We start from the raw sequence: 20,918 nt of genomic DNA, 5'->3' as shown, positions 1-20,918 counted from the left end.
AAAAAAGTACAAAAAAAAAAAAAAAGACTGAAAGAATGTTAGATCTACATGGCTAGATCATATGGCATCGGAAGGCATACAATGACAAACATTAACTCTTGAGTTTTGTTAAGTTTTTTTTTTTTTCTTGTTTTTTTTTTCTTTTCAAATTGTCCAACATTTAAGTAAAGGAAATAAGTATTTTACAGTACATTCTGGTTTCCTTCTCCTTCCCAACATGTCTTGCATATTTCCAAACAGGTCCTTTTTTTTTTTCGATAGATAAAACCCCTCAGAAAAAACAAAAACACTGCCAAAAGAAAAGAGCAGTAGAGCTGGCATTAAGGACGGAGGTGTTTGTTTGTTGTAGTATGTGAAGCATCACTTGTGAGTTCAGAAACATTCACATAAGGAGAGTTGAAAAGAAAAGAAAATTAATATAGTCCATTCGATGCAATCTGCAGTTGGAGGGTGTGTTATGGGGGGAAAAAAAATAATAACAAACAATTATATTCCCTTCTTAAAACCTGTATCCCCACTTCTCTAATCCTTTGCAGTGTACACAGGCGCGTCATTTTAAACTGTCCCCTTTTCCACATATAGAGAGATGGTTCCACCATTTCCACCTTGACTTTACATGAACTCGGAGAATCCAAACTCGTAGTCTGCTCTGTGTGTGTCTGTACGGGCGGGAGGCGTTTTTGTCACACTCGTCTCCGTGTGTCCATTTACAGCCCACTGGTAGTGCCAAAGCAGAGATGGGTTGCGTTCCAGAAAGCTGTTTAATAAATGCTGTTGCCGAGTAGAGCTTGCACAATGGGAGCAACACACCTTACATCGTTTTAAGACGACACAAAAGCAAAAAAGTCCAGGGTTTCTCTTTTTTTTTTTTTTTTCATATCAAAAACAACACAACTCTGTAGTGTCCTCCTCCACAGTGGCATGAAAACAGACACGTTACTGATAGTACTTCGAAGACATTGTCAGTCATACAGTTAAACTCGCACGCATTCACACACACACGCCGTGCACACTCGAGACACATTCGCACACGCAAACCAAAATATTTTTTTTCTATACATGCAAACAGAAAGGAAAAAAAAAAGAAACAAAAAGCGAAAAAAAAAAAAAAAATCCAAAAAATACAAGTACATTATCCGCTGGAGCAGGGCTTCTAGATTATATTACATTCTTTTTAATGTCTTTTTTTTATGCTGTTAAATCATTCAAAGTGTTTCCTGTAAGCTGTTGGATGGCCGCCGCAGCACATAGCGGCTAGTTTGTCAGGTTGACGCGGTGAGACGGTGGCGGCCAACGTCTCCCAGACGCGTGGAGATGGATTTGTCATGTCAGTGTTGGAAGAGACTCCAAGCGGGGCGGGGGCCGAGGAGAGGGGGCTGTTGAGGAAGACCAGGAAGAAGAGGAGGAGGAGGAGGAGGAGGAATTTTGGTCGTGGCGAGCGAGCCCAGGATCTTGTTTATGACGGACGGCAGCAGCTGGGGAGAAAGAAAGAAAGAAAGAAAGAAAGAAAGAAAGCGAGGGAGAAAAGTCAGGCTGCGTCAGTCATGGTGGTTTTCACTATAAACAATTTCTGCTTGGCATCCTGTCCTGACCAACAATACTCCTCTCCAGCTCCGACTCTGGTGGAACATTCGACTCATCTGCTAAACAAACTGCAGAGCCGGTGCCAGATAATCCCGAGCCTGGGAGTGGCCCGCCCGGCAGCGGCAAATATGTATTTCGTGGCAGCAAAGTGTGCGCACCACATGTGTGTGCACAATATATAAAATGTGCATTTGAATTGCATATAAAGTGAGCCGAAGAATAGGACATGTGCATCTGTACTGCACTCATGAATGGAACAGAGAGGCTGGCTTTGAGTATTGAGCAACATAAATCCTTTATGAAATAAGCATCATTATGAATTACAGCACATTAGCTTTTGTCAGTTGTTTGTTATTAACAATAAGGCCTTGTGTTGCTGTGTGTCAGTAGGCAAAGCCTTCGCGAACTCATTCCCTGAGGTTGTTACTGGAATTAAAACTTGATTAATTCATTTGTATCAGTATCCCTCATCACATGCCAAAATCAAATGCCTGTCTTTATTCAAATAAATCAACTAAATTTGACTAATTATGGCAACGGGAGGAGATTGGTTTGAAACATGCTGAACAAGCTAAATTGAGGGCCTTTATTATTAAATTAAGGGCATGTGTTAATTTGTGTGCAGAAATTATGATATTCTGCACACAAAATAATAGTGCAGATAACCATTAACCAAGCTGAGGGAGCAATATGTATCTCGTGCATTTGAATTAATCAAACCCAGAGCATGAAGTTCACCTAAGGCCCTTGATGTGTTGTGTTTTTTTTTTTTTTTTTTCCCCTCTGCGGCTGCTCCCAGGCTCTGTACAATCATGACTTCAACATATCGGTTAGTTGGCTCAGGAGAAAGCGCTGCTGCCCAAAAGCACCTTTCTCTTCATTCCCGGAAAGTGTTAGTGAGCTGCGCTGCGCTCAGGCGGGCTGCCTTTGGCTGACTGGGAGTCAGCGGCTGATTAATCCCTCTCATTAACATGCCAGCGGCGTCAGGCCCGGTGACTGATCACAGACCAGTGGCTATTGATCTGCTCTCTGCCGCCTGAGGTGCTGCGACCCGCTTGTTAATTAACACAGTTTCTGGTGCTGAGAGCCCAGTGATCCAGACACTCAGAGAGAGCAAGAGAGCAAAGGAGGGAGAGAGAGAGAGAGAGAGAGAGAGAGAGAGAGAGAGAGAGAGAGAGAGAGAGAGAGAGAGAGAGAGAGAGCAAAGTCTAATGAATCTTGTAGACACTTGGCTAGGTGTGCCTGATATTAGAAACAAACATTACCAGAGCAAGGGGAAGGTATGTTTTCATATATGAGAAGATTATATTGCCCTCTATAATGAGACTGAAGCCAGCACCAATAATCCAATCCATTTGATTGTTGTGTTTTAATAAGCCTAAGTCTGCTGAGTCAAGGTAAAATAAATAGATAAATAAAGAAAAATGACTACAACCCATTGATTCTTACCTTGATGATGGTCTGAGCGATATCCTCCAGGTATTCTCCTGTTCTTCCTCATGCCGATGATGGTGACGCTGATGACGCTGATTTATCACATATCCGTATAGCCTTTGTTGCTTCCTTTTGTCCTGATAAATCCTCGCAGTAGCCTCCTTCGGTCTCCCATTTTTAGGAAGCCGACTCAACCGGTCCAAACAGCTGTCCATCAAAAGCAGTGAGGAACAGTTGGTAGGTTGTGAAGGGGGGGTGGCGGGGGGGGCTTTGATTCAGATGGGAAGATGAATGAAAGCATCCAAATCGAATGTTTTGGGGAGTTGCGGGAGGGCATTTTGCGGAGGACGGGGGCGGAGGGGGTGGGAGCGCTCCTCTGGAAGATCAAAGACATTCTTGGCAACGTCCTGAGGGCAACAAAACACACCGTTCTGGGAAAAAAACAAGGCCAGAACAGAGCAAAAACACAAGAACCTCCTCAAAATAAGCCCTCCCTGCACGGCTATCTCCCCCTGGAAGCCAACCCTCAACCTCTCAGAGATTCACTGTTTTTTATCTGACGGCCGGGATCCACCATTGCGTCTGTCGGATATCAAACAGATCCAGCTGAGAGAGAACAATGTCGGCCGGGGCGGCCTGCGAGTCCCACAGAAACAATTCATATACAATAAACACAGTCACAGGAAATCAAAAAAGTCTGCTCCGCGGATTATTCCAGAAAGAAAAGTTCCAGAAACAAACACTCTGCCCAGGAGGAGGGAAATAAGGTAGGATTCCCCTCCTTCATTGTTCCTTCCAGACCGTTGAAGGCACTCCAGATTGGCCTCTCGGAAGCACTTCTCCATCCGTCCGTCCATCTATCCCTAAACGCCGCAGACAGAAGTATCCCGTTCCACAACAATAACAAAAAAAAGGGCAAAAGGTAAAAGTCTGATTAAAAAAAAAGTGCCATTTTCACCACTTTTTTCTTCTTCGTCGTCTTCTTTTTCGTTTAGATCCAATTTAAAGTGCATGGATGAGGTAAACTATTTCTTCATAGTTTATTTGTCTCTTTTTTTTATATTTAATCTTTTTTTTTTGTTATTTATTTGTTTTTTTGTCTTAAGAAATGAAGTCGGTTCGCTTCTTTATCCTTTCATTTTTTTCTTTGTTTAAACCTCTCAGACGGGAACCATTCTGCCTTGCATCTGTTGCATTTGGGACAGCATTCCCTGGACGCTGGTCAGGATCTTGTTCTGGTGCGCCGCCGAGGAGATGCCGATGCGAGCCATGTCTCTGGAAGGACAACAAGAGGGGGGGAACAGCAGCCATTTAGGACCAGGGACAACAATAACAAACGCAGCCAGTTGAGTGACGAAGGCCTGATCCACATGATGGTTTTTACAGCCTTCCAGTGGAAAATTGGCCTGACGGCTTTACTGCTGCATGAGGAATACTACTTGCCAATGTAGGACTCCTAATCCAGTAATCTTAATAGGTTAGAAATCAAAAACATTAGTCATGTGATGGAGCCAGATAAGCACGGGGATATGGAAGACATTCAACATGTGTTCACATGTGTTCTGCGAGAAATGACTGGCAAAGATGCAAGGCTGGTTTTCATATCTAGATGGAAGCTTGTTTCAGGATATTGTTAGTCAAATTATCTCACTGCACTGCTATTTGCTTTAAAGGGTTTGAAAAAAGCCTGACGAGTCTTCCAAAGTCTTCAACTCGCCAAAAAAAAAAAAAAAAAAGTCATATGGACACATCAGGCGGAAATTACTGAAATTAGCTTGACACAGTGAGATACCAAGACTAAGAATAAAACAGCTGAATATATTTGGACATCATTTTTTCCCCACCCTTACTCCTTTTCTGCCTGAAAAAGTAAATTATGTATAATTAAGCCTTACAGTCCCATTTTTAAGCCCATCGATCCTACTCTTTGGTGAAAAAAAAAAAAAAAATTCATGGAGTGATCCGCCTCATTCTGCTTTCTCTCAAAACTGACACTTGTTTCTGAGAAATTTCACTAAAGAAATGACACTGCATTTGAAATTAGGGAATTATCTCACATCACTGTTAGAATTTTTTCACTTTAAAGGGAAAAAAAAAAAAAAAAAAAAGACACTAGCACATTTTCAGCCTGAATATGAGACTCCTCTGCCTCTCTCACACTCCTCACTCCTTCCTCACCCCTTCCCTCCGCTCCCGGCCCTACTCACTCCTGTGTCATGTGGACCACGGCCTCTGGGGTGGTGTAGCCGGCGGCGGTGAAATTGTCGCTGTATCTCTCCATGCCGATGGCCTGCAGCCAGTCCTCCACTGAGCCCACGGCCGAGGACGCCTCGGGACTGGCCGGCTCCAGCAGGGTGGTGTTGGGCCTGGGGGGGAGGAGGAGGAGGAGGAGGAGGAGGAGGAGGAGGAGGAAAGACAAGAAGAAGAGACAGCGGAGTGTTGGATCAGACGGTGGAAGTTGGAAAACCTTGGAATAATCAGAATAATGACATGCAGCATGAGTTTTCTCATTTTTGGGAGTGTTCAGTCTGCAGTAAATAGAAGATACTCTATTTAGGCAAAAACATCATCTCTAAAAATCGTTTCTATCTCTATTTTTAACTCTTTTTTTTCTCCTATCCCTTGCTCTTATGTTCTGCAGTCCCAAGAATTGTGTAAAGGCACTCGGCACTTGGTTGCTTGTATTAAGCTTACCGTATTTTACCGTTACACTGATTGTAAGTCAAGCTGAATGCCTAAAATGCGACTAATCCCAGCAAGACTTTTGACTGACTGTGCCGCGCACATTTTCTATGATGACATGTTAAAAAAATTCATATTAAAACCGCTTTGGAGGCTATTTTGAACTGCAAGGCAGCCAAGTTAGTGCAGGTTTCCAGGCCGTCCTAAGTATTTGCCGGGGATGCCGCTGTGCTTCATCGTGGCATCCAGCCGGCGAAAAGAAGTTTGACTTGAACCGAAGCCCCAAACCATGATGTGTCCATCAGGCCGTGCAGCAAGACAGTAAAAAGTCATGGTCCGCATTAGTGCCTGTGGCTTCAGAGTGTTTCTCTTCCTCTGTCTGACACATCATTCATACATGACAGCAGCAGTCAGATAGACCAATTAATACAAAACCCAAGGCAGTGGGGGTGACAGCATGCCCCCTGGCCTTATGGGAACTGGAGTTTTCTCGCTCCTGACTGTGATGATGAGCTATACTATCAGAGTGGCATGACACATCCACCTCGAGCGATGACAGAGAGCTCCTTGCAAGCCATAAACCGAACCATGCTACATTTCTCCTTCTCCTTGATGGAATTAGCAGTTTGGTCAGATTCAGCCCTCTCTTGCGTACCCCTATTTTTTTTTTTTTTTTTTTTTTTTTTTAAATTGGTCCTACCAGAAACCAAGCCAAGTCAAACAGGGTTCCTCCCGGGTGTCACCGTCACACTTAGTTAATCCTTATTTAAAAACAAAACAGGACCCGCGCACACTTGAGTGAACCTCGCCACACGGCGCAGCTCTCCCTCGCGCTCAGATATTCATCAGCGCACGTTGGCTCTAACACGCTGACAGAATTACCTACTTCTTTCTCCCTCTAATCTCTTTCATTTTTCCATTCCCCGTTCCTTGCGAGCTTTGCTTTGCAGCGGTGCTGTCGGCCATGAAACATTTACATGGGGCCGGCGAGTCTGACGTGAGGCACCGGGCGCGCTCAGTGGCGGTCCCGTCCCGCTCCACTGACTCTCTCTATCTATCTTCCTCTCCTTCTAAAAAAGGGATGGAGACCTGATCTGTGAGAACAGGATGTCAGACCCCTTAAATGTGTGATCCCCACTCAGTAGGTGGAAAGATTATATATAGGAACTGCCTTTCATACACCACCGCTGCCTTCCCTCCTTTTACTGTAAAAGCTGCATTTACAGGATTCAGTTCTGCTAATTACTCCGCAAGGACTCCCCTCTCGGTCTTTCTGCATCCCATTAGGTGAGTGTAAGCGCGCGCACGTGTGTGTGTGTGTGTGTGTGTGTGTGTGTGTCTCCTGCCCACTGCGCACTCACACCCTCGTTAAACTAAAACAGACTCCCACTGGCCTCCGTCAAGTCTGTAAACATACGTAGGTCATTCTTAACACGTTTAGCTGCTGGAGAGTAATGGTATTGGAGCTGTAAGGTCATGTTTGTTTTTAACTCAGCGTTACGTCGTAATTCTCCCCTCTCTAAGAGCGGGCACATTCCTTAGTGTACAACACCATTAAGGCCAGTGTGCAGAGAAATCCATTATGGAAGGTGTTTGTGTTGAAATGAGCAGCATGTTACTGGTGGATAACATTTAATGGTGAGTGTAAATACCAAGGAGAGAACAGAGGAGTGTGTGTGTGTGTGTGCATTCTGCCACACATACATACTGTAGCCTGACGAGTACAGATGTGTTTATACACTCTCGTCTTGGATGGCAGGCATTTGTGTTGCTTTTTCAGCACAACATACATTCATAAAAAGCCACAGGCACAAAAATACGTCGACACAATAAATATTATTAATGTGCATTTTGTTGAAAAGTAACACAAATGTGTGTTCTAACCAAATATGGCGTCGAGAATGACAGATCGTTTTTAAAAGGGCTTGTGGTTGACGTGGTTGGGTGGTATTCGCCTGGTGGATAATATTTACTGGCAAGTGCAGTCGGCGAAGAGAATAGGAGTGTGTGTGTGTGTGTGTGTGTGTTATGTTACTTTTCCGTAATTTTCAGCGACTAAGTCAGAGTGCTTAGCTAAGGAGCCATGACAAGCCTTCCTTCCTGGCTTGTTAATGTTGTTTTTCAGTCTGGTTTCCACTCCAGTTGAGCTGAGAACCATCAAATGCAATGAATGCGTGCACCAAGTTGTTAGGTATATTCTGTTGGCAAGTCACATGTGTAAAAATCCCTGACTTTTCCCTTTTCCCTGATTGGAAAACACATCTGAAATGTCCTCATAATATTCCATGACCAGTGGGAACCCTGGTGTGCAGCTTCGCACATTCCTGTAAATGGTGCATAACTTCTTGTTCTGAGCACAACCGAGCAGCCATGTTAAATCTTTTGCATCCTCGTCCCGCTGGAAGCCATCTTACCTGACAGCAGTTTCTCCCCCGGTCCTCTTCAGGGTGTTGGGATTACGGATCAGCTTGTCCAGCATGTTGACGATCTGCCCAAACTTAGGCCGGTCGGCCCTCTCTCTCTGCCAGCAGTCCAGCATGAGCTGGTGCAGGGCCACAGGGCAGTCCATGGGCGGGGGCAGCCGGTAGCCCTCATCAATAGCCTTGATCACCTAGGGGACGAGAGGGTTACCAGGAGTGAGATTAAAAAGCACCGGAAAGTTTAATTCCAGCTCTATTCTGTTCCCCAACTTTATTGCCTTGGCTTCATTTTTAATCACCTTCTTTTAAGGGCCTTGTCAAGATATTTGATGACCCATAAATTACATTCTTTATCATCATCAGTGACACAAGAGAAAGAAATGCATTGTGTAATGAGCGACTGTTGCCATTTTTTTTTTTTTATCGCTGCTGAAGGCAATTTGTGTAACCAAGTTACGATGATGGAGGATGGTTTAAAAATGATCGACAATACAAGAGGCTGGGAATTAGTGTTTGAGAATTAACATCCCACCCTAATTCATCCGATATGGTGTTTATGTTTAGCCATCTGTCACTGGCTGCTTCATGACTTACATCCTGGTTGCTCATATCCCAGTATGGCCGCTCGCCATATGACATCACTTCCCACATGACGATGCCGTAGCTCCACACGTCGCTGGCTGAGGTGAACTTCCTGTAGGCGATGGCCTCCGGGGCCGTCCAGCGGATGGGGATCTTCCCTCCCTGTAATTGACACGCAACATGAGCAAATGAAAGCTGACAAAGCAGACAAGAAAGGTGACACGTAGACAGACCACTCAATAGCACCCACACTCTCACACACACACACACACTCACCCTAGTGGTGTAGGCAGCCTCCGGGTCGTCCTCCAGGACGCGCGACATGCCGAAGTCGGACACCTTACACACCAGGTTGCTGTTGACCAGGATGTTGCGTGCCGCCAGGTCGCGATGAACGTAGCTCATGTCTGACAGGTACTTCATGCCCGACGCGATGCCGCGCAGGATGCCGACCAGCTGAATGACCGTGAAGCGACCGTCATTTTTCTGCAAGAAAACAAAAGGACAAACTGACTATGATGCTCGAGGCAATGCATTCACTCATAAATGACTGCAAAAACTGCAAAAATATCTCCCTTTTAGCACATTTCATCCCCCTTGTTGCCACTGTAGTCTCACTGGTATAAATTACTGATGTAATTAACTCTCTAGTATGACTAGTAACTAGTATAAATAGGTTTCACAAGTATAATTAAGTTGAAACAAGGCAGAATAAGGCAGAGCAACACACTAGTATCAAGGAAATGACAAAAAAAATCAAGACTTGGAAACAAATTGAGGAAACAAGTGGCAGATTTTTAACTTGTTTTTAACACTACGAAACTAAATGACTTCAAGATGTAGATTTTTTTTTTTTTTTGTGATAAACATGAATTTGATTTTGATTTCAAACTATGTGTATATACCTGATGAGTAAATCTGCATTATAAAGGACACAAGTGCAAAAAGCTCTTTGATCACTTTACCATTGTGCAACAATGGTGCAACACGCTCACTTTCCTCCACTCTAATACTGAAGCACACTGAGTTTGTTTACTACATGGCACAAACTAGTTTGGCATCAAATAAAAAGCATGAGTTTACTGCTTTGGTATTCTAAACACTAGAAAGACAAGGGAAAGCATTGCCAATCTCCTTGTCGTCAAACAGTAAGTTGATCAAAGGGCGGATCAAGATTTAGGAGAGCGTTGGTGAATGAACACTTGTAATTTGGCTGGATAACATTACTGAGATAAGATGGGATCAGCATGCTACAGTTGTGCACCTATCCCTTTCACACATGCACACACGCACATACGTGCACAGACGGAAACGCATGACTGACCCTCAGGAATGCATCCAGCGATCCGTTCTCCATGTACTCTGTGATAATCATCACTGGCTTACCTAGAGGAGGAGAGAGAAGGGGAGAGAGAGAGAGAGACAGAGAAAGAGAGAGTGAGAGAATGAAAGGCAGATGATTATGGAGGTAAACGATGCACATCACAGCCCAGCGCAGCGGGGGGCTCTCAAGGGAATGTGTGTGTGTGCGTGTGTGTGTTTGTGTGTGTGTGTGTGTGTGTGTGTGTGTGTGTGTGTTAGGCCATCCATCTCTGTCCCATGGTGATTTAATTAGCTCAGTGTTACGGTTGCCCTGACGTCCCCCCACTTTCCCTGCACATGCAAAGGCATCTCCACTGAAACAAAACACCAGTACACACACACACACACACACACACACACACACACACACACACACACAAGCACCATCTTGTGTGTATGTAAATACGCACTGACGCTGGCCGCATTACCCAAAGTCCCATTACAGTCATACACCCCGAATCCCTCTAACTTACTATTTCTGTCACTCACTGTCCCTTTGGCCCTGTTCTCCTCTGCCAACTTTCTGCGCATCTGTCACTCTCCCGCTAGCTTCTCTCCATTCTTTTCTTTTCTTTCCACCCCTCTCTCACACACGCTTTCTCTCTCTCATCCCCATCCCTGCCACTCCTCTCTGGCCTTTTTCACCCCATCCCTCTGTCTTCCCCACTCCCTCTCTCTTGGGGGAGCGTCTGTGTCTTTATCTGAGCCGGGGCAGGCGTTGGGGAGGGTGGACATTCCCTGGTGGGTCTCTGTCTGTCTTTGTCTGTCTCTTAGGACAAGGGGTGTGGAGGAGGGGGGTGAGGAGAGAGAGAGAGAGAGAGAGAGAGAGGGAAAAAAGGAGAAGAGAGGGAGGGTGGCTTGTTTTTGTCCCATAGCACCCAGCAAGATGGTGCCTAACCAGCCATGGCAACAACACATGCCGAAAAGCGCCGCAAATTCCTCCTAGGACAGTGTTTTCCCTTACGTTCCATTTCAATTGGTGCGATTAAGGTAGATTTAGAAGATTATGCCGTGTGCTGAACTAAACCTGTTGGCTGGAAGGGAGCTTTTTTTTTTTTTTTTTCCTAGGAGAATGCCTATGGCAGCAGAGAGCGGAGCGGTTGGCAGCTGAGGTCTTAAAGGTGAAGTTCCTCCACTCTTCGGCAGGCTGCTGGCCATGCCAAAAGGCCGTCAGTCACCGCCTCACCCGCCGCGTGATTGGCACTCCATTAATTACGGGGCGCTCCGGCGATGCCCCAAAAAGAGGAAGTGGAGTTAAACTTGGAGGGAGAGCGGAGGCCCTCATTGTCAGCCATCTTTGTTTCCCTTTGTTGTGCGTCTCTGCCCCGGGGCCACCGGTGATTGACAGCTCCCCAATCAAGTCTGCGGAGCGTCTGACCTGCGACCCGAAACTCTCGCCTTCCCAGCCCCGCCCTCTTCCTCCCAGCCCATTTGCATGCTAATTCCTTGTTTACTGAATACGCCCTGCCGCCTTTGGCAATGAACTCTGGGCAAGGGCCCCGCCAGTGGGCCGATTATCACCTGCCAACAAAACAGGGGCCGGGGGGAAACGCAACAGGGGGATAACGTTGAGGGAGCGTTGGGCGAACGCGTTTGGAGAGGCCACGGCGTTTGCGGCGAACAAAGATCCGGCCCAGCCCTCTCTTTTTAAAAGCAGATCTTTTTGAAATTAGCAAGCATTTACCTCATGCAAATCAGAAGTTCAATAATATATTACGACCAACTTTAAGCTCTAATGGAGGCGAGGCTTTAATTATACAGTGATGTAATGGAAACATAAATAAGGATTTAGACGCGGTGGACTGCAGCCAGGAGTCTTCACTGTGAGATTTTTGCACATTTATGTATTTTAGAGCCTATTTAGAGTTCGTCAATAATTAATAAGCCTTAATTGGCTCTGTTGGACATGCCAGCAAAGTGAGGCCAGATTGAGAGTCCATTTTAACTTGATTGTAACGGGAGAAAAAAAAAAAAGTGCAATTCAAATAATGGATTTTTAATAGATTCCACCGACACACTCAAGTGTGAAGGACTAATTGCTCCAAACCTTGTGTCAAGCTCTCAAAAGTAAGTGTGGAGGGGAGGTGGAGAGGGGAGGGGGGGGGGGGATTTTGGACGTCCTTCTTGCCTCGGCTCGCTATCCTTTTCATGTCGGCCCCTGTCAGCACTCTGTAGCTCATTTGCTTCTCCTCCATCTCGCTGTCTTCCTCCGTTTCTTCCGCCAGCCTCCGGTTCTGCTGTTCCACCACCACCCCCCTGGCTTTCTCTCTCTCTGTCATTCCCACTGTTGTTCTCTGTCTTTCCTCTAATCTATCAGCTCCTAAACCGCTTCCCTGTCTCTTTCCCTCTACGTCTCCATCGCAGCCTCCCTCTCTTCCGCCCGTCTCTGATTTCTTTGCCTTCCTCCCGTCCATCTGTCTTCCCTCTCTCTGTCGCTCCCACTCTGCCTCACCGAGGTCTGAGAGGTCTCGCGCCGCGGTGAGAGGTCTGATAGGTGATAAGCAATTCTGCCTGCGCCGCTGCTCGCTTTCAGCTCTGGCAGGGCTAAATGTCTGTCTGTGTGTGTGTGAGTGTGTGTGCGCACATATGCAAGTGTGTGTCTAAGTACGTAAGAGGGAAGGAGAAAGACCGACAGACACTGAGACAGTATTATCTAGCATGGTTGAGCACAGATAGGGATGGGCTATTCTGTCATGACACATTAAGGCAGTTCATCCATCTATCTGAGCCAAGCCAAGCCATCAGCTATGGTAGCACTCACACACACACACACACACACACACCTGTGTACAATCAGAGGTGTGCAGAAACCAACATGTGTTGACAAGACAACCACACACACAGCTCCATCCTAACAAACAGCATCAGGGGAAGGTGTGAGAGGTAGGAGAGAGAAAGAGAGAAAGAGAGAGAGTGTGTGCCAAGGGCAGAAAGGGAGGGATTTGGCTGGTGTTTTGTGGCCATGCAGCAGCAGATAGAGCGGGGATAGGGTATCACTCCCTAACCCCAAACACATTTACAGCTGACACCATGATTAATGAGCCTAGCGCCAGGCTACAGGCCCTGTTTCTGGACCCATTAGACCCCCCCCACCCCTTCATCCCTCCCTACTACCCACTACCTCCACCTCTCCCCCCCTCCGACACCGCCAGACCCCTTCCATCTGGACAATGCCCACCTGGGGATACTCCAGGTGGGACGTCCGGACAGCACACACGCACGCGCCGACACACGCACGCACATATGTGTACACAGACGTCCTGGAACATATGTGCATGCAACACATGCACATAAGCAGTCTTTTTAACAAACACACACACACACACACACACACACACACCTCTGGGTAACAGTGATGGGAGCGGCCTTACACTCACCCTTCTCCAAAGTCACCCAAAACCGCAGACGTGGTTTGTAATGATTTATCGTTATGTTTTCTTTTGGGGGCGGGGGGAAGACAGTGAAGGTGAATGTCCTCTCTCTGCTCTTATAATATAATTGTGTGTGTGTGTATATGTATGTGTGTGTGTTTCTATCTGAATTAAGCATCACTGCAATTTCCTGTACCAAAATCTTGTGACAATCTGAAATCATTTCAGATTTCTTGAAAATTATGCACCAAGACAGACTCCTCATTTTCTCTACCTCATTCCCCCTTTCCTCCTCTCAGAATGACTAATGTGCCAAAAAAAAAAAAAAAAAGGCATAACATACATTTGGTGACCACGCCCTCCAGGTGAATGATGTTTGGGTGGTCGAACTGGCCCATGATGCTGGCCTCGGACAGGAAATCCCGCCTCTGCTTATCGGTGTAGCCGGCCTTCAGCGTCTTGATGGCCACACAGATCTCTCTCTTCCCCGGCATCTTCAGGCGGCCGCTGCACACCTCGCCGAACTCCCCTGGACACACACACACACACACATGCTCGCCATAAATGTGCGGCATCATACATGCACACGTGAAAGCACTCTGGCACTACAGTGCATGACCCATTAATCAAAATAAGAAGGGGGCAGGTGTGGGCGAGGCACTTGAAGCCTTGAGTGAGCGTGCGCGCGACTGCACATGTATCTGTGCACGCCTCTGTGTGTGTGTGTGTGTGTGTGTGTGTGTGTGTGTTAGAAGCGGTTCACTTTAATCATTGATCAGGGTCTCTAATCCCTCACCCCTCCTCCTTCCCCAGCGGAGCAGAGAGAGAGGGGAAATGGATATTGATTCTCTCTCTTTATTATTTTGTCATTGGATGACTTTTCCCTGGCCACAGAAATAGCAGGGACAACGTATTTAGCCTCTGAATTTTTTTTCTTTCTTTCTTTTTTTAATCTGTTGGACCTCTCTGGGGGCAGACCAAATGGTATTGCATGGAAAAACAGTGGTTTTTACCCTCATGAAGCACACACAAAGAGGAGTCACTCTGAAGCCAAAGGATGACAGCAGAGAATTTGTTTGAAACTGATATGCAAGATGTGTCAGGACGCCATTTGGTGGATGCTTTTATCTAAAGTACCTAACAATACCACAAGTGTATTCGTTTTTACTGTGAGTGGGCCAAGGGGGAATCAAACCTCTGACTCTGGCAGTGTTGCTGCCTTGCTGTAGCCGGTGATGAAACGTGTGCACTGAAAGTCGTACTACCTCACGCCCCTATGTGGATTGAAAAAAACAACAACATGGCTCCTCACCGATTCCAATAACTTTTTCAATCTTGATACAGGAGGCGTCGATCTCTTTGGCAAATTCACGGACAGCTTGGTTTGGGTCCTCATAGGTAAAGGGATCAACGTATATCCTCACTCCTGAGGAAAGGAAGGGAGGGGGAGAGAGAGAGAGAGAGAGAGAATGAAAGACCGAAAGAAAGAAAGAAAGAGGGGAGTGAAAAAAAGAAGGTTAATTCATCCCGGCAAGTACACCCCATCTGTTCTTTATTTCCATCATGCTGCAGGCTATACCGCCTTCCTCTGTGGAGCCTCTCCTCCTCCTCCTCCTCCTCCTCCTCCTCCTCTGTTCAACTCCCCCTCTGACTCCACTGCTTTTCATGTCACTATCGCTGACTCGGGTGAAGATGGAGCTCATTAACTTGAATTTTTTGTGAGGGACGCAAATAACGATGCTGGTGACTTGATAATGAGATGTTTGCAGAATGACAGCAAATTGTTTTCTTTCTTTCTTTTTTTTTTTTTCTTTTAGCCATTTTATGAGCTTCGTTTGCGGTTCAGGGTGCATTCACATGAACACACCTGACTGCGTTAATGCCTTTCAATTACAGCGGCTTGTGTAGGTGTAATATTAACCGCGAGTTACCTTGATGCAAGTGCTTCTCCTCGTCAGAGTCCTGCTTGGCCTTGCTGTATTTACTCCTTCTGGGGGCAAAAACAGCAGGACGGTCAGTGGGAGGGACAACAGCAGATGTGCAATCCATGTTACCAAGTATGTGTCAAAATGAAAAGCATAACATCTGTATCCTGCATTTAAAAGAACATATTTCCAAATATGGGTGTCAAATCAGGGAAACCAAGCTAACGTAAATCCCAGCATCTTCTATCATTTGCCACTGAAACTTCCAAACTTCATTGAAATCTTGGGAAGCAGATGGAGCGATGACAGACGAGACTTTAGGGTTGGAATGATAAAGGCCAACTTCTTCCCACACATAATAGCTGAATAGTGAATTTTTGCTCAGCTTTTCACACAGGCCTTGAGATAGTTTAGGATGTTGTAAAAAAAAAAAAAAAAAAAAAAAAGAAAATGTTGGTTCTGTTCAGCTGCTAAATGGACAGATGCATTAATGACACACGCCTAGAAAATACAGGCACAAAAATGCCAAATTTCACAATCAGCCAAATATCAGCAGTGGCAATGCTTTTTGGATCGATACCCATATGGCATGTTAAAGCTGATACCAGCCAAAGCCAAAGCCAACATATATCCAATAAGCCAATATATATCGGTCCAACACAGATATTATTACTATTTTTATTAGACTGAAATGATCAGATGGATCATATGTCACAAAAATACCATTATCCTCATGGCTCCCATGATGTTCAGAGATATGACTTCCAAATTGATTGCTGGCTTGATCTGTGCTCTCAGTTAGGATTAAAAAAAAAAAACAAAAACACTGCAAGATCAAATCTGGACTCCCTTACACTAAAGTACCGCGACTGCCACACCTTCTAACACCAAACTGACACTCATGTAAGAAAAATGTCAGCTTGTAATGATTTGAGAGCATCTGGCTAATTCCCCCTCCACACTTTCATCTTTGCATTTTGACATTTTTCAGTGCAGTACATTAATTAGCTAGTTAAAAGGTTTAGGGAACATTTTCTGCAGATGGGGAAATCATTCCCGATGTCAAAAAAAAAAAAAGACACAAAGTTGAAAATGTAAGGTTCTGGCAGGGCGTCGAGAACACAGAGCAGGATGGTGTACAAGATACAAAAATTGAGACAATCTGAGGGACGATGCGCTAAAATCCCTCAAAATCCCTCAGCGGGCTGACACCGGCGCTTGTATTGATGTGCGGGGGTCAGGGGTGGAAGTGACCAGCTGTGCTAGACATTGTCCTTCTCCTTGGTTCTGTAATGACGGTAAACAACTACGTGATTACAGTCCCTCCCTTCAATCACAGCATGGCCGCGGCAGCACAATGACAGTGGCCGTCACATGCATATAAAAAAGCCAGAGACAACCACCTGCTTGGCTGGGGGGAGAGAGGCAATCATATGCAAAGAGAGGACAAACACACACACACACACACACACACACACACACACACATATATATATATGTATACAGAGAGAGAGGAATCAACACCCAGGGACAAATGCGCATATGCACGCAGGGAATCAGCACACTTGAACACACACAATCAACAAGCCCCTTCACTCCCCATTATCCTCAACGCCACTACACACATGCAAACTGCGATTTTTTTCCATATATAAAGAGGCACACACACACTCACACACACACACACACACACACACACACATACAGAGGCACATAGGAATCAACAACCTCGCTCTCCTGGCACCACTACACATTTGAAAACAATCATTTTCTTCAATATAAAGAGGTGCAAGCACACACACACACACACACACACACACACACACACACACACACACACACACACACACACACAGGGAGCATGGTAAAAAAAAACCCTGAGGTGAGGAGCCCCATCTGCATGTAATCCCATCTGTGTGACGGTGCTTTGTCCTGCTCGCTGGTTAACACCCTGTGATTGGGTCACTGCAAATCCACCTGCTGCCTCTCTGTCTCTCTCTCTCTTTTGCTCTCTCTCTCTCTCTCTCTTCTGCATTCTATCTCTTACTTTCCACTGCTTGTTGTCTTATTGTCCAGTGCTCCTGTCTCTCTCTCTCTCTCTCTCTCTCTCTCTCTCTCCGCTCTCATTCTCTTCACGGCGGTCAGCGCGGGCGCCGGGAGGAGAAAATAACCAGCGTCTGGCTGGGATTACGGCCACAAGCTGAGAGACAGAGGGAGGGGATGGAGGGATGGGAGCAGGAGGAGAAGCGGGGATGAACGGAGCGGAGAGGGAGCGAGAGGTCGCTGATTGCATCTCTTCAGCTGTCGGGGCTGTCAATCACGGCTCCAGTGTGGCGAGTCATCACTCAACCAGCGCGCGGTGTGGTGCACCGGCTGCCTAGCTCGGTGCCTTGTGTTTGTGTGTGTGTGAAAGAGTGTGTGTGTGTGTGTGTGTGTGTGTGTGTGTGTGTGTGTGTGTGTGTGTGTGTGTGTGTGTGTGTGTGTGTGTGTGTGAGACCGTCCATCTCTGACATGTGACAGCTACTTTTCCCAGCGCTAAGGAAGACGTTCCTCATCTCAGAGGGAAAGGAAGAGAGACAGGAAGCAGAAGGGAAAAAGAGAGAGAGAGAACGACGGGGGGAAAGAGAGAGAGATGGCGAGGATGAGGAGGGATGACGCTCACCTTCGGCTAATGACGAAAGCGCTGATGAGGATGACGAGCAGGACCACACTGCCCACCACGGACACCAGTAACACTGTCGAGTTGGCCCCATCGCCAATAATAGGAGCGGGCACTGTGGGACAGAGAGAAAAGAGAGAGAGAGAGAGAGAGGATGACATATTGAGAGGTAAGAGGAGGAAGAAGAGGAGGACAGTGATGGAAAGGAAAAAAAAAAAAAGCAGGGGAGGGCTAGAGAGAAAAAAGCAAAGTCAACATTGCCCTGCCACACATGACAGAGCCAGTGTGGATTCTGTTTGTCAAAGTCACCGGCCTCCCTCCCTCTTCCTCTCCCGCTCCATTTCTCCACGCGGGCACCTCCCCCTTCCTCCGCGATGTTTGTCCTTGTTGCCTGTGCCTCCATTTTACGACTGCCCCCATAAAGTCCTGTGTTTCGCGCGCCCCCTTTGAGAGACAATGGCGTCCCCCATTAGGATGTGTGCTTGACCGTGTCATTATCATGCGCCGCCGATGCTCCATCTGCATCACAAAGGCGACACCTGGGCCACCTTACGGGGCACCTCCGCAACCCTGCAAGTCATAATCTGACGTTTTATATCAGGTGACGCAACGTCTGTTGAAGTGAGTCAGAGGTGCTGGAAAAAAACGTAATATTCAAAGCTTTATTAAAAATCAGATATTGCGGTCCACCTCTAACATAATGCGGTTTGTTTGATTACATATTGACTGCCGACGTTATTAATATTACAACGTCTTGTCAATGATAAGCTCTTAGCAGGAATTTATACTAATGTGAAATTTTGATTGATGTAGTGATGCTGTGTTTGGTGTTATTGAAGTTGTAGTGATGATCTAAATGTATTTTCAGAGGCTTTTCCATCTATAAAAACACTTTTTTTATGAAACAATCGCCAAAAAAGAAAAATCAGCTATTAGCGGCCTCAGTCGAAACCCCTATCGGTCGAGACCTTGTTGGCACATCCTCAGATTCATTGCGGCTTGAATAATGGAGGCTATTCAAGTTGCTAGTCAGGTACTGGAGCACAATATCATTTATCTTTTATAGACGACAGCTATTTTGATTAATGACTCCACAATGAAAGAGACAAACTCGTAAAAGATGCTATCATTGCGGAATTTCGCAGAAGCAGGGGGCGATAAAAGCTGGCAACGAGCCTCGCTTGCTCTGCAGCACGATGATGTCATCAGCGTGAGCCGAGCCAAGCTCGGGCACGGCACTCACCGGAGTTGGTCATGAACTCGAACGGGTTGCTGAACTCCCCGTATCCGGCCGCCGTGCGGGCGCGCACGTGGAACACGTAGGAGGTGAGCGGGGTGAGGCCCTTGATGTCGGCGTTCCTGGAAGACGTTTTGATGATCCTGTAGCTCCGCTCATTCTGGTCCTAAGGAGGAGAGAACATGAAGAAATAAGGAGGTGAATCAGTGAGACTCAACAGCTGTCTTTGCAATGAAAATGCTACCTCAAAAGGATTTGTTTGAGCATTTTGTCAAAGGTCATTTCCAGCGAGACCCCTCACCTTCTCATAGTATTTCACCTCATACTCCAGAATGACACCGTTGGCCCTCTCCGGCTGCTGCCAGGCCAGGGAGATGGTGTGTCGTGTGATGTCCTTCGCTTGGATGGTCGTCACTGGAGAGGGAGCTAGTCGGCGGATCAAAGGAAGAGAAAAAAAAAGAAAGAAAGCAATTTTAGGCCACTGCTGCCACTCAGTCCTCCATGTTGTTTTCAGCCTTTGGAGACACCAAGTCTGTTTTTTTGTTGCTCCCCTCAATCTCATACTCTTTGCTCCTGCTGAGAAAGTCAAACAGCGGGCCAGCCCACAAGGCAATCACTTCCATTTGTCTTTGAGCTTGGCTTCCATTCAAAAGCCGAGGCGTTATATAGCCATACAACTACACAGCTAAATCGCCATGGCTGGAGTGCACGGCGATATTCTATTTCTGAACCAATGGCCGGGCATCCATAAAACTGATCCAATTTCCCCTCGGCTGACGCGAGCGTCTGAGCCACTTTTCCTTACAAGCGGGCAAAATAATGTCTAACTTCATTTACTGCAGATTTCCAGGTCACCCTAGGAAACCGCGCATCGCTGCGAAGTCCGCCTCGGAAACCTCAAAATGAGCTCAACGCCGTGCCTTTTTTTTTTTTGTCTTCAAGGGAGCAAATCAATTGGTTTTCATTAAAGCTCCAGTGAGCGATTTTATCTCAAAGCCCTTTTCCACGGCAGCTGATAATGAGGCCATATTTCAAGCAGCCGCGCTATCTGTGCTCAGCCCCCTTTAACATGTGAAGGTTAAAGCACAGATAATGGCTTACACTCGTCCCCTCCCTTCAGTGTGTCACTGCCGCACAAATCAAACCTCTATCTTCAGGGAGTGTGACAACACTAAAATTGGGTCATACGCACACTCGACACTACAAAAAAAAGAGATCCACAGGCATATAGGAGATACTGTCGTAAACAGCGAGGCACTCATGTACAAATCCAGTTTTGAGCAGACAGGCGCATGTGAGGTGGGCAAGATGGAACAAAAAGGTGCGATGACGTGGGAACACACACATGCACACACACACACACTAGGTAAAGATGTGAACAGGTTCTAAGGATGTCTAACCCCCAGCTTCTCACCTCCAAAACGACCTTAAATTGAAGTCTGTGTGAAGCTAAAAGAGTCACCCTCCCTACCCCCAACAACGACCTGTCACAGACACACACACTAAATGTCCGGCGTTACCCCCGACGACCGGACAACCTCACACACTTCGTTTCTCCTCAAAGCGAGAACAAAGCAAGACCAGGACAGAGCGTTTCCACCGCCGTCCTGGAAGCGTTTTGCTTATGCCGTCTGCTCGCAGAGGTTCACTCAGACCACAGTG

At 46.4% G+C, this 20,918-nt stretch overlaps 1 protein-coding gene across 3 annotated transcripts in view; it reads right to left on the bottom strand.

The window, feature by feature from the left end:
* Positions 1-64: 64 nt before the first annotated feature.
* The window catches only part of epha4l (eph receptor A4, like), a 58,111-nt gene continuing 37,257 nt past the window's right edge, over positions 65-20,918 (bottom strand). Inside the window, exons 6-18 of one of the 3 annotated variants that reach the window (XM_030067032.1) lie at positions 19,558-19,682; positions 19,263-19,422; positions 18,023-18,134; positions 15,367-15,425; positions 14,748-14,861; positions 13,779-13,964; positions 10,027-10,088; positions 8,979-9,188; positions 8,715-8,864; positions 8,115-8,311; positions 5,226-5,384; positions 3,034-4,293; positions 65-1,475 (exon numbers count right to left, since the gene is read on the bottom strand). In XM_030067032.1, the coding sequence (XP_029922892.1) occupies positions 4,179-4,293; positions 5,226-5,384; positions 8,115-8,311; positions 8,715-8,864; positions 8,979-9,188; positions 10,027-10,088; positions 13,779-13,964; positions 14,748-14,861; positions 15,367-15,425; positions 18,023-18,134; positions 19,263-19,422; positions 19,558-19,682 (1,649 nt within the window). In that variant the 3' untranslated portion in view covers positions 65-1,475; positions 3,034-4,178. Of the gene's footprint in view, positions 1,476-3,033; positions 4,294-5,225; positions 5,385-8,114; positions 8,312-8,714; positions 9,189-10,026; positions 10,089-13,778; positions 13,965-14,747; positions 14,862-15,366; positions 15,426-18,022; positions 18,135-19,262; positions 19,423-19,557; positions 19,683-20,918 lie in introns of all 3 variants that reach the window. The other 2 variants (XM_030067031.1, XM_030067030.1) reach the window with 2 other exon arrangements.

This window comes from Myripristis murdjan, chromosome 13 (genome assembly GCF_902150065.1).
Source record: "Myripristis murdjan chromosome 13, fMyrMur1.1, whole genome shotgun sequence".
NCBI classification, from domain to species: Eukaryota; Metazoa; Chordata; class Actinopteri; order Holocentriformes; family Holocentridae; genus Myripristis; species Myripristis murdjan.
The sequence above is the reverse complement of the archived record's forward strand: the minus strand, read 5'-3'. Positions and strand labels throughout refer to the sequence as shown.